Source organism: Marmota flaviventris, chromosome 10 (assembly GCF_047511675.1).
Source record: "Marmota flaviventris isolate mMarFla1 chromosome 10, mMarFla1.hap1, whole genome shotgun sequence".
Classification (NCBI taxonomy): domain Eukaryota; kingdom Metazoa; phylum Chordata; class Mammalia; order Rodentia; family Sciuridae; genus Marmota; species Marmota flaviventris.
The window spans coordinates 118,813,027-118,827,517 of NC_092507.1; the positions used below are offsets into that span (position 1 = coordinate 118,813,027).

The 14,491-nt window shown below is 34.8% G+C and overlaps 1 protein-coding gene across 4 annotated transcripts in view; it reads left to right on the top strand.

Annotated features, from left to right (window-relative positions):
- The window catches only part of Ash1l (ASH1 like histone lysine methyltransferase), a 176,492-nt gene that overhangs the window by 18,389 nt on the left and 143,612 nt on the right, over positions 1-14,491 (top strand). For all 4 annotated transcript variants that reach the window (XM_071618365.1, XM_027920755.2, XM_071618367.1 and 1 more), the window contains exon 2: positions 7,806-8,326. In XM_071618365.1, the coding sequence (XP_071474466.1) occupies positions 7,907-8,326 (420 nt within the window). In that variant the 5' untranslated portion in view covers positions 7,806-7,906. The remainder of the gene's footprint in view (positions 1-7,805; positions 8,327-14,491) is intronic.

A 14,491-nucleotide genomic window follows, 5' to 3' on the forward strand; every position in this document is an offset into this window, starting at 1 on the left:
ACCTGGATCACCTTTTATTGACCATCAAGCCTTTTTTTCTATCTGTAAAAAGAGAGTTACGGGCTGAGGCTGTGGTTCTGTGGTAGAGTGCTTGGCTAGCATGCGTGAGGCACTGGGTTTGATCTTCAGCACCACATAAAAATAAATAAATTAAAGGTATTGTGTCCAACTACAACTGAAAAAAAAAAGTTACTAGTAACTACCTCATGGTTATTGTGAGGTGTAAATGAGATACATAAAACAATAGGCTTAAGCTTTGCACATATTAAAAACTGAGAAAATATTAGGAATTTTTTTATTACTTTTTAAGCTACTAATGTTAATCTCCAAGGATTCATTAGTAGTACTTGTTAAAAACTGAGTTGATTTTATATTGTCTTGCTAAATAATGTGTAGTCAAAGTGTTCCTGTACTCTTTCAAATTATAATAGAGGTTCTGTATGTTAGACCAGAACATCTTTTTAAATTTTTTTTATTACTTGTTGATGGATGTTTATTTATTTGTGGTGATGAGAATCGAACCAGTGCCTCACACATGCTAGGCAAGTGCTCTACCACTGAGCCATAATCCCAGCCCCAGAATATCTTTTTTTAAAATTTTATTTGTTTTTTTGGTCTTGCTGGGAATCAAATCCAAGGTCTTGTGTATGCTGAGCAAGTCACATCAGCCTCAGAACACTTATATTAACAACAGTATATTACATAATTTTTATCAGATCTATGGTTTATTATTTGGATGTGGGATTAGTATGGCAAGTATTAGTGTGGTTAGAGGTCTTCACTATCTAGAGGGAATAGGGTATGGATGTGATAAACAATTTTGATCAATTCCTATTCAAAAGTATACACATACACACACACACACACACACACACACAAACACAAACACAAATACTTTGGATGCTTTGGATTGAACTCAGCGCCTCACGCAGGCTAATAAGCACATGGTCTCCTGTAGAGCTCTATCCACAGTGGAAGTCCTGTATTTGTAAGTCCTGTATTTGATTGCTTTCCCAGGTTTAGTGGATTATTGCAGAATGTATAGGGAGTACACTGTGAATCACTATGAATTTTGATTTTTTAAAAATTTTGAGTGTCTACTATATGATTAGATTATCATCCATTTTGTTTATATAATATATATGTCCTATTAATATGATTAGAATTTCCTAGAGTTTATACACTGCTATAATTATATATGGAAAAGAACTTTGTGCTATAAAGATGTTTTCTTTGATTTTGGACTCTAGACCATTCTGGATTATTCCAGAGATTTGAAAACATAAATCTCAAAGTTGCTTATGAAATAAAGTTTGAACTTACCTCTTTGAGCAAAGAAATTCTAATGGTCTGAGTTCTGTATTTCTCCTTAGAACTACATTTTTTAAAAAATTATTTTTTAGTTGTAGTTGGACACAATACCTTTATTTTATTTATTTTTATGTGGTGCTGAGGATCAAACCCAGGGCCTCACACATGCTAAGCAAGTGCTCTACCACTGAGCCACAACCCCAGCCCTTGGAACTATATTTTAAATTAAATATATTAGGAACCATAATAAGTTGTGTAACAACATGACACTCTTGACCCTGGATGGAATACCTAGTTGTATAGGTAAATATCTTTCCAAAAGCTACAAGAATGTCATTCACAAATAATTGCTTTGAAAGTTAAAAAAAAAACCAAAAAAACTGCAATCTGACAGCTGCTATTGGGACTCACTGAGTTTTAAAGTTTACATTCAGTAGTTAAAAAGTACTCTTTGTTTTAAAGTATGTTCAGAATTTGGGTATATCTTTATTGGAAACACTTAAATTTGGTATGTGGAGTTTGACAGTTGTTATTTCCTAGTTTCACTGCCCATTGCTGAAATGGATTCACAAAATAAGCCCATAGGCATAGTTTCTGTTTTCCTCCTTGATCAGCTTAGGAAACATGGAATTTCTATTTTTATATACATTTCTAGAGGGATTATCAATGTTTTTAAATTAATCTCTCTTCTTTATATTGATATCCTGCTGTTTTATATATGTCACTTGGATTTATTTTCTGCAGAATCCTGCTTCTCTCAACCCTTCTCTTTTTTGTTGGTAAGGAATGAGTACGGGTGGTTGAACTCATGCACACTCAACCACGGAGCCACATCCCCAGCCCTATTTTGTATTTTATTTAGAGACATGGTCTCACTGAGTTAGTTAACACTTAGCTTTTGCTGAGGATGGCTTTGAACTCTTTGATCCTTATGTCTCAGCCTCCTGAGCTGCTGGGATTCTAAGTGTGTGCCACTGTGCTTTGCTGGACCCTTCTGTTTAATGTTTTGACAGTGAGTCAGTAAGGGTCAAGAATGATTTCCTTTCTTTGGGCAAAATGCTGAAATTCTAATTTCCATTTATAAATAGTAAGGCTCCTGGAATTCTTTCATGACATACAAACAAAAAATTATAGGGAAATTTAAGAAAGTATGTATTTGAGCGTAATGAATATAAAAATGCTTGTTTTTGTGTAAAATGTTGTTTGTTTTTATTTCACAAAGAATTTGTTTTAACAACTAACCAAAAAGATACATGGCAGGTACATCAGTTTGCCTTTAAAAATATGAAACCCAGGTTGGTCATTAGAAATTAGGAAACAAGAAAGGGAAAAGAAAATAGAAAAAGGACAAATTGGAGCCAATAACGTCAAAACTCTCATACGGCATGAAATTAATTTAGCAAATATTTTTGAAACCTACTTATTGTGATAGGTTACTGTTGTAGGTGTTAGGATACAACAATGAACTGAACTAACAAAAGTCCATTTCCTAGTGGAATAAGGTACAGACAATAAACAAATAAATGTATTGTGTACCTGATAATGAGAGGAATATTAGAGTATATAAAAACAGCATAAAGAGTGTGAGAAGAGCGTGATGAGAATGGGGATCTTTCTGTTATATAGGGTTGTCAGGGAATGCCTTTTCTATAAGTTTACATTTAGGCAAAGACATCAAGTGAAAAAGACCATACAATTATCTGAGGTAAGGGTGTCTAGTTAGGCAGTAGTAAATGAAAAGGCCCTGAGTTATACGACTTATTTTTTGTTGTATTTGGGACACTAAAGGAAGATCTTTGTACCCTCTACTGGGAACTAAGTAGGGAGACTGGTAAGACGTGTAAGTGAGGTAGAGGGGATTGTAGGGTAGATTAAATACTCTCTATACAGCATTATAAGAAATCTGGCTTCTACTCTTGAGTGAGATAGGAAGCCATTATGGTTTTGATTAAAGGAGTGACACAGTTAACTCAGGCTTTAATAGGATCATTTTGCTGCTGGCTTGAGAAGACTGTAAGAGATATGAGAATTGAAGCCAGGAACAAGTTAGAAGGCTATTGTATTCCAGGTCAGATATTATGATCACATGTATCTGATGTCTGTCAAAATAGTGAGAAGTAGCGATTCTACATATATTTTGAAGGTAAATCTGATAGAGTTTGCTGAACAAATGGGCATGTGGATTACAAGGGACAGAAAGGAATCAAAATCTGATTAGAAATTTTTGACCTCATATTTCTGGTTGGGGTTGTCAGGAAACACATGGGAATAATAGATTTCTGGTGATGAGCAAAGATGAATTGATTTTAAACATGTCAAGCCTGAAGTGCCTGTTTATTACACATCCAGCCAGTGTGTCAAGTGTGCATTTAGTATAAGAGTCTGAAGTTCCAGGAAGAGGTCTCTACTTGTCTTTTTCTGGAGATGGATACTTATGAATCATCAATGACTGGATCAGGTCATTTATGAAGGAAGTGTAGATGGAATAAGGAAGAGTCCTAGGACTCTCATATTTACCTGTCATGAAGAAGAAAACCAGCAAAGGAGAGATTGACTAGTCAGTGAAGGAGAAGAATGAAGACAGGTATTCTGGAAGTCTTGTGAAGACAGGGACTGTTCTGCTCTAATTTTGTTGAGTGGTCTGGTGAGATGAGAGGTGTAGCCTGGACTGCTGAACCGGGGTCACTCAGGTGAATTTGAAGTGACACAAATTCTTTGTGAAATAAAAACAAATTTGAGGTACACACAAAAGAAACCCTTTTCACAGGCGTTAGGATGGCTTCTCCACCTCCAGCCACAAGTTCTCACAAGGAGGGGCAAGAGAACAGCATGGGAGGCTGGCAAGAGAGGAGGAGCACGCCCTGAAACTTGGCTTTTATTGGAGGGAGCTATTCGATGGAACATTCTATCCAAAAACAGGCAAGGGGTAGGATTACAAAGGAACATGGAGTCAGCCCACTTCCATTGGGTAATGCCAATTCCCAGAGCTCCACCTTTCTGTCTGAGCAGAGGTAAATCTACATTCATTGCAATGGGTGCAATGCCAGTCTAGTACCTCCTTGCTCAAGACTTAAAGGTGTATGCATCCTCCTGTTCAGGGTGGTCCCCAATAGAGAGGACTGAGAATTGATATTGTACTTAGCAACATGAAGGTGACCTTGACAAGTTTATGTGCAGTGGTGACTGTGAAAGTGTGATTGTATATTCATGAGAAGAAAATATGAGGATTTAAGGATAGGGACTATAGAGAACTCTTTCAAGAAGTTTTATTGTAAGGATGAATAGGGAATTGGGAAACTGGAGGAACATGTGGAGTAAAGAAGTTTTCTTGGATGAGGAGATACTTTAGTGTATTTTCATGATGATTGGCATTATCCAGAGGAAAGGTAAGATGATATGATGGGAAAGGGGGATGTAGTTGCATGAACAAAACTGATAGGATTTAGTCCTCAAGGAATTGGAAGTAGAAACAATTTATGTATTATTTAAGAAGGAAGGCAGTCTGTAGAAATAGATGGAGATAGGTGGGGAGATAAACAATAGGTTGTTTTGGCAATTTTCTTCTGATCCTTTCTACTGCCATTGTCAGACAGTAGGCAGTTGATGAAGGGAGTGAAGATGGGATGAAGTAGTTATCTAGAAGGGTGCTGGAGTGCGTGGATTAGAGAAATAAGTTGTTTGCAATAAGGGCTCACTTAAAGTTATTGGTCAGGAATATAAAGTGAGATCAGTCAGCATATTTGCTTTTCTTAGACAACCCTTGATGGTACAGGGACAGAAGAGGTATAAAACGTGCTGAGAAATGTCACTGATAAAATTAATATATTTTAGAAAACCATCTATATGAAATATATATGTTAAGAAAAAAATTATTTATGAATTTCTCATTGTAACACGGGATATTTATGTAAAACAGAAAAGGAGAAACATTTGCTATAGGCCAAATATTGTGTTTGAAATTATAGAGACCTTCCTTCCTTCCTTCCTTCATTCATTCATTCATTCATCCATTCAAATACTTGTTTGTATCCCCAGATGCTGACATGTGGAGTAAGAAAAACTCAGTTGCCCCCATTGTGATCCTATGTGAATAATAAGTATTCAGGGATGGATCAGTCATTACAAGCTTAAATGTAGGTCTGAGAACATAGGTCCATAGCCCATCCTTCAGAATCTTTGATGCCAAAGATTTGTCTGTTTCCCAGCTTTTAAAAAGGTTACATAGATTGGGTGATGTGGCACCAGAGTGTTTGGAAAAGCAGTCTGTAATCAAACACCTTAATACTTCTGCATTGTAACATGTAAATATATATATAAATTATTTTTTAAAAAATTCATTTTTTAGTTGTAGTTGGACACAATACATTTATCTATCTATCTATCTATCCATCTATCTATTTATTTATTTATATGTGGTGCTGAGGATCGAACCCAGGGCCCAACTCATGCTAGGCAAGCACTCAACTGCTGAGCCCCAGCCCCAGCCCCTGCATAGAAATTATGATGATTAAGACTAAAATAGGTGCAGGTCAGGTTTTGTCACTAATGAATTATGATAAAAACCTTGGTTTTCAGAGTATTTTGAATTGTAGAATCCCAAATCCATCATATTAAAGATAGAACTTTGTACTTTTAAGGGAGAGAAAGCATTATGACACAGAAGCAAAAGCAAATATGATTTCTTGGAGACAGTAAAGAAAACTGAGTTGACTAAATCATAGGAGATGTATGTTGGAAATAAGATTAAACAAGTTTAAATAGTGAGAATAGCCAGTTTATTAAAAACCTTGAATACCATTGTAAAGTAATAGACTTACCAAAGTGAAATCATTGGAAGATTATTCTTTCGGAATGGGACAAACTAAAGAGAATAGTCAGTTGACCATCATTTGCTTAGTAACTGCTTAAAATGCTGCTGCTGCCATTGCTACAACTACTACCAGTACTAAAATATTGAGTGTCTGTTGTTAAATCCTTGCTACATGCCAGTTGTTCGGTTAGGTATTTTTCTGATACTTCTTGTAGGAGCTGTATAACAGCTTTATATCATGGTCTTTGTCCTTTGAAAAGAAAATCATTAAGGCACACGGTGAAAATTGTAAAATATTTTATTTCATAAATGGTATTTTCCAAGGGATATGAGATTATTCTTTTTCTAAATACTAGTCCTTAATCTTTTTCCTTTTAGTTGTAGATAGACACAGTATTTTTTTAAAATTTATTTTTATCTGGTGCTGAGGATCAAACCCAGTGCTTCACACACTCTGGGCAAGTGCTCTACCACTAAGCTATAGCCTCAACTCCTAATCCCGGATCTTGAGTTGGGCATATGCTTGAAATAATACAAGTCTTTCAGTCCTCAAGAATAGTAGATTATTTTGTTTTATTTTATATTCACCAGTTGGCCTTTGGATTATATGCTAATCTGGTTTCATGAGGACCTTTATATATGGGGGAAGGTTGTACAGTATAGATTCTTAGATTAGGCATACCACCTATCAAAAAATAAATCAAAATGCTCTTTTTAAAATATATGTAGCCAGGTATAGTGGCACACTCTTATAATCCCAGTGATTCAGGAGGCTGAAGTAGGAAGATCACAGTTTTGAGGCTCACCTCCACAATTTAGCAAAACCCTCAGCAACTTTGTGAGACTGTCTCAAAAAATGCAGAAAACTGGGGGGTGTAGCTCAATAAGCTGCCCTCCACCAAATATTATGCATTTGGGGAATTGACACATGCCAACTGACTATTTGCTATTAGGAAAACTTATAAAAATTAATTTCTGATTTTCAAAAGTTTTTATAGCAATTGTTCTCAGTCATTTCTCTATTGTCTTTTTTGCTAGATTTTAAGCCTCATAAATTTAGGAACTGAGTGGATTTGTTGAGTACATAATATATTTCCAGGATGTAGTATAATGCCTGGCATATAATGGGTGGTCAGAAATATTTTTGAATGGATTGAGTGAATTCAGAGTTAAATTGTACAGCAAGATTATTCCTGCCTCAAAGTCCTAACATAAAAAGCCTGACAGTTTCTTAAAAATGGTTAGAACACTGAAACCCACTTAAAACCAGTAAAATGTCCTTTACTTTCAGTAAAACTGATTTTATTTAACTAAAATATAAGGAATATATTCTTTTCAAATTGAAGAGTTCTAAAAAAATTAAATTATTTTTATCTTTGTGTTTGCTTGACCATCAGTTGCAGAAATTTCTTGATTGAGTTGTAATAGTGATTCTTCAATTTTGATTTGTACCATGCCACTTATATTTATTCATGATATTTGTAGAGTATAAAATTTCTGAAATTTTAAAACATATTTTTAACTAAATGGTCTTAAATCTATTTCAAACTATAATTTGATCTGTTTTAATTGTGATTTTTTGGGTGCTTTTTGACTTCTTATCCTTTTCCCTATATGCCCATTTCTCATGTTAATCAATAGTTGCCTCTATTCTGATAAATTTTTGTTATGATCTGTTCTGCAGAGAAAGAGATGCTGGTTGCAAGTTTTGGAAATCCCTGTTTTTTATGGAACAAAGTTCTGTAAAATTTTCATAAGATTACTTGGCAATAACATACGCTTGTGATGGACCCTAGAAATACTGCTATGTTAGGATTGGGTTCTGATTCCGAAGGTTTTTCAAGAAAGAGTCCTTCTGCCATCAGTACTGGCACACTGGTCAGCAAGAGAGAAGTAGAGCTAGAGAGTAACACAAAGGAAGAAGAGGACCTTCGAAAGCGGAATCGGGAAAGAAACATTGAAGCAGGGAAAGATGATGGTTTGACTGATGCACAGCAGCAGTTTTCAGTGAAAGAGACAAACTTTTCAGAGGGAAATTTAAAATTGAAAATTGGCCTTCAGGCTAAGAGAACTAAAAAACCTCCAAAGAACTTGGAGAATTATGTATGTCGACCTGCCATAAAAACAACTATCAAGCACCCAAGGAAAACGCTTAAAAGTGGGAAAATGACAGATGAAAAGAGTGAACATTGTCCTCCAAAAAGGGTAAGTGTAATGCCCAGCAATATGTGGTCATTGACAGTATTCAGATTTTTCTATTGATTTACATACCTATTCCAGGAAATTTGATTTTAATCTTTTTACGTTTCTTCCAAATAGTCTGTGAGTCATGTCAAAGATGTAATGGTATACAATGTAGTAAAATTTACTTACAAAATTATGACAGATATTTAAAATGGAGCATACTCTGATTATTACTCCTAAGGTTAGTGGGAAAAATATTGGATTTGTAGTCAGGAAACCTAGATTTGAATCTTGCCTTCCTACTTACTAACAGTGTCATCATGGACAAATTAACAGAGGAGAAACTGAGCCCAGAGATATTATTAATTGGTTATATTATTACCTGCCTTCCAGGATGGTTGGAAAGTATCAGATTCACTAAGAAATGTTGAAAGCTTTTGTTAAATGAATTATTTTGTAAAATATTTCTGTTGTTCCTCATAAGGCAAGTTAATATATTAAAAATGTCAGCTGGGTGAAGCTCCAACTACTTAAGATTGCTTAAGTTCATGAGTTTGACACTATTTTGGGCAACGTAGTGAGACCCCATCTCAAAAAAACAAAAAGAAAAGTCATCCCCCTTCTATCAGATATCCAGTTACTCCTCTAACTCTTCTTCATTCTGTTCACCTTGTCTAATAAAGATCTCACATTTGTGCTTTATTTTGTTGACCACAAGTTTTAGTCCCTTTATGCATTATTTTATATATTATATATATATTCCCACAGATTTAAGATAGTATTCATATATGAGTAAAACAGGGAGAAAGAGTTGGCTTAATATTTTGGCTAAAAGAATATTACTCACTGTTTTAAATGATGATTTGGTTTTTTATCATTAATTCTTTTTTTCCCCTTTCTTTTTTTCTCCCTCCCTCCCTCCCTTCTTTCCTTCCTTCCCTCCTTCCCCTATATGCCCATTTCTCATGTTAATCAATAGTTGCCTCTATTCTGATAAATTTTTGTTATGATCTGTTCTGCAGAGAAAGAGATGCTGGTTGCAAGTTTTGGAAATCCCTGTTTTTTATGGAACAAAGTTCTGTAAAATTTTCATAAGATTACTTGGCAATAACATACGCTTGTGATGGACCCTAGAAATACTGCTGTTAGGATTGGGTTCTTCCTTCCTCCCTCCCTTCCTCCCTCCCTCATGTGCGCATGTGAGCGTGTGACTTGGGATCGAACCCAGGGCTTGTGCACATTAGGCAAGCACTCTACCTCTGAACTGCATCCCCAGCCTGCTTTAATTCTTTCCTGTCATTCCTGTGCATTTTACTTGTTACCAGAAACTACAATGCTGCAAAGCTCTTTTGTTCTCCAAATTGCTGTGGCATTCAGAAATTTCTAATAGATTGCCCTTCTGCATAAGAGTATAGAGATTTAAGATATATTTTATGATGACTTCTTCATGAAATCATATGAATAAGTTTGCAGATTATAATGTCAGGAAAAATTGGGTATTGTATCCAGTTCTTGAAAAAAATCAACAGGATAAATCTTAGGTAAATTGAGCCTTGTTTTCCTCATTTCTGAAATGGAAGTATTATCTGTTTTTAAATAACACCTTTATCAAGATATAATTCAAATATCATCACAAATGCACCATTTAAATTAAATGATTTTTAGTGTATTATGTTCATTTTTTAGATTGATGCTAAATGTATATGTAATTTGGGATTTATTATTTTAATCATTTTAAAGCCAGGCATGGTGGCAAACGCCTATAATCCCAGTGACCCTGTCTGAAAATAAAAGGGCTGCTGATGTAATTCAATGGTTAGGTGCCCCTGGGTTCAATTCCTGTGTACCTAAAAAATTAAAGAATAAATAAAAATTAAACCATTTCTAACTGTACAATTCAATGGCATTAATCACATTCACTGTGTTATACAACCATTACTACTATTCCCAAAACTTCTTAAATCCAAATTCTGTAAACATTAAGCAATAACTCCCGATTTTCCCTATTCCCAGCAACTGAGAACGTCTCGTGTACTTTTTTTTTTTTTTTTTTTTGCCTATTCAAGATACCTGATAAAAGTGTCATCATTCAATACTTGTCCTGTTTTGTTTAGTGTATTTCATAATGTCCTCAAGGTTGTTCCATGAAGTATTTTCCAGAACTTCATTCCTTTTTCTTTTCTTTTTTTTTTTTTTTTTTGTGGTGCTGGGGTTTAAACTCAGGTCCTTGTGCATGCGAGGCAGGCACTCTACCAATTGAGCTATATCCCCAGCCTTTCATTCCTTTTTATATCGGAGTGATGTTCTGTCATATGAGTACACCACATTTAAAAAAAAAAAAAATCATTCATCTGTTGGTGGAATCTTGGTTTGCTTCCACCCTTGACTATTGTGAATAATGCTGCAATGAACATTGGTATGAAAAATACCTGTTTGAGTGCCATTTTTTTTTCATATTTATTTTTTAGTTGTAGGCAAGCACAATATTTTATTTTGATGTGGTGCTGAGGATCGAACCTAGTGCCTCACACATGGTAAGCGAGCGCTCTACCTCTGAGCCATGAACCCCACCCCTTGAGTCCCAATTTCAATTCTTTGGATGTATGCTGTCATCCCTTGGTGTCCTTAGAAGATTGGGTCCAGGACCTATATTATATAAAAATCCTCTCTGGGCATGGTGGCGCGTGCCTGTAATTCCAGCAACTTGGGAGGCTAAAGCAGGAAGATTGCCAGTTCAAAGCCAGCCTCAGCAAAAGTGAGGCACAAAGCAACTCAGTGAGACTCTGTCTCTAAATAAAATACAAAAAGGGCTGGGGATGTGGCTCAGTGGCTGACTGTGCTAAATTTAATCCCTGGTTAACCCCAATCTTTGGATTTTCAGGTCCCTTATGTAAAATAGCGTAGTGTTTTGAATATAATCTACATAAAATGTCCCATATACTTTAAATCATCTCTTGATTATTTAAATACTTAATGTAATGTAAATATTGTGTAAATAGTTGTCATATAATATTGTTTAGTGAATAATAAGAAAAAAGTATATGCATGTTCGGTATAGATAGAATTATTTCCTGAACATTTTTGATCCAAGGTTGCTTCAATCATTGGTTGCCCAACCCATGGATATTGAGGGCCAACTATACTTTGTGAATGGAGTTGATGGATCATATAGTAATTCTCTTGTTTAGATTTTGAAGAAGTTCCAAACTGTTTTCCATAGATGCTACACTATTTCATGTTCCCAACAACACATAAGTATTCCAGAATTTCTCCAGATCCTCTCCTTTATTCCTTCCCTTTCTTGACTGTGGTTTTGATTTACATTTCCCTAGGGACTAATGATGATCAATCTTTTTATAGGCTTAGTGTTCATTTATGTATCACTTTTGACAAATGTCTATGCAGATTTTCTGACCATTTTTGAGTTGTGTTGAGTTCTTTGATTAAAAAATGGATGAAGTCCAGTTTGTTTTTTACTGCATATGTTTTTGGAGTATCTTAGTAATAACTGGGCAAATTCAGTGTATTTCTCCTTATGTATTCTTCTAAGAGTTTTATGGTTTTGGTTTTTATATGTAAGTTTTGACTCAAGTTAAATCTTGTATATGATTTAAGGTAAAGTTCCAACTTGATTCTTTTGAATATGAATAGTTTTATTAGCATCTTCATTAAAGAGAATTAATTTCCTGGTTCTGGTTCCTTTGTTTAAAAAAAAATTCCATATATGTGTATGGAGATTTGTTTCTGGACTCTTCAATTCCATTGTTCAGTCTGTCTTAACAGTACTACCTTGTTTTGATTACTAAAGCTTTGAAATTCATTTTGAAATGAGATGTGAGTCCTCCAGCTTTGTTGCTTTTCAAGATTGTTTTGGCATTTTGGGATTCCTTGAGATTCTATATGAATTTTGAGAGTGTTCTATTTCCCCAAAGAATGTTGGAATTTTGATACAGATTGCTTGGCATCTACAGATCCCTTTAAACATAAAAAGGAAAAACAAACATTGTTACTATTATGACTCATTTTCAACAATCTGAGCAAATTCATTTTGGATTCCCCTCCCTTCTGCAGTTTAATAGTACCATTCTGTGATAAGTGGTAAGCAAAACAACCATTACTCAGCCAAAATGAAGAAAACTTTATATCAAATGTGCCTTCAGGTTTACCTCTACTACATTAAGAATAAATTATTTGGGACCAAAGTTCATGCAAGGAAACTTCCAGAAAGTAAATCCCTCATCAGTGCTTTTGATATGTTTGAGAAATATTTTATGCACATAAAGCAAATACATGTCTAACATATGTATATCCTTCCTGTATTTAAAAATACAAATAGTAGCATGCTGTACACTTTCTTTGCAACTTTTTCTACTTTAATAATTTATTCTGGAGATTTTTTAATACCATGACTAAGAGGGCTTCTTTAGTCGTTTGAAATATGGATTGCAAATTTGTTTTCAGTTAGTTATTTGTCTTTAGTCTTATCTTATTTTGCCATGTAGAATTATTTGTTATTTTTTTAAAACCTATAATTAATCATAAATCTTTTATGGTTTCTGGATTTTGGTGTGTAATTAGAAAAGCCTTTTTCACTACAAGTTCTTAAAAGATTTTTTTTTGTTTCTTTCTTTTGTAGTATTCTTTCTGTTTCTTCCTTTTTTTTTTTTTTGGTGGGTGGGTGGTGTTCTGGATTGAACTCAGAGGTGCTTTATCACTGAGCCACATCCCCAGCCCTTTTTTAGTTTTTAATTTGACACAGGGTCTCACTTAAGTTGCTGAGGATCTTATGAAGCTGTGTGAATGGCCTCAAACTTTTGATCCTTCTATCTCAGCTTCCCAGTTTGTTGGGGTTACAGGCATATGCCATTGAACCTGGCTTGTGTTTCACTTTTAACAAATAAATATTTTTGATTCTTTTGAATTTTATTGCAGTATAGTAATAAAGTTATGAGTTATGGTTCAAAGCTACATCTCTTTCAAATGCGTACATCTGTCTTTGCTAGGTGAGGAGTACATACCTATAATCCCAGCTACTTTGGAAGTTGAGGCGGAGGATTGAAAGTTTGAGACTAGCCTGGGAAAATTAACAAGACCCTGTGTCAAAATAAATAATGAAAAAGAATTAAGAGTAGCACTCTTCCTTAGCAACTGTGAGGCTCTGGGTTCAGTCACCAGTAGAACCTCAGTTTTACTGATTTCTTCTGCATATTGCGTTTAACAGACACATAGTTATCTATCAGACTGTATGTTGATGCATTTTGTACTTGCCTGTACTGTGTGATATTTTTCATTATTTTAGGATGCTAACAGAGACCTTTAATAAAATATGTAATGAGGTTGAAAGCTGCGGAGAAGGATTTTCTACTGTACAATTCATGTAACAAGAAAAAAAAAAGAACTCTTTGATCTGTCTGATTTGAGGCCCTACAAATTTCCTTATGTACTTGGGTTTGGTCTGAATTTCTGTTATGTTGCTGATGCTTGTGTTTTATTTGCCAGCATGATATAGGGTTTTCTTTCTTTTTTTTTTTAATTGGTTTTTTTTTAAGTTGTTAATGGACCTTTATTTTATTTATTTATTTATATGGGTACTAAGAATCAAACCTCACATGTATGAGGCAAGCGCTCTATTACTGAGCCACAACCCCAGCCCGTGATATAGTTTTAATTGTTTTATAGATAGGACTAATTCTTCCTCATTACAGTGCAGTTTGCTTTTTTTCTTGCCTATTAATTTATAAGCTTAATGCAGTATTAGAATATGTAGTATTTTTTTTTTCCTAGAACTTGTCCAGCTGATTATAAAGTTTGTGTTTTGTTCATCTTTATCTTGGAGCCTAATTTGATGTTGGCTTGAGAATTGAGCTTTGAATTTGCTTTGCTAGGAGTCAGGTATGTTTATACCTCCTTTTTTGGGGGCTGTACTTTTGCCTCTTAGGCCATAGTTTGGTTCGGTAATCCTCTGGACAGTCATGCCTAATTAGATCTGTTCCTTCTTTCTTTTCTTTTGGCCTTTGTAGAGATTTTTTTTCTTATTTCCTAGGAGAGAGACACTGCCGTGATACATATCTTATGTTGGGTTAAGTTACTTTGTTGTAATAGATAGAATAGAATACTTTTTTTTTTAACTACTGGCAATTGAACTCAGGGGCACTTGACCACTGAGCCATGTCCACAGCCCTATTT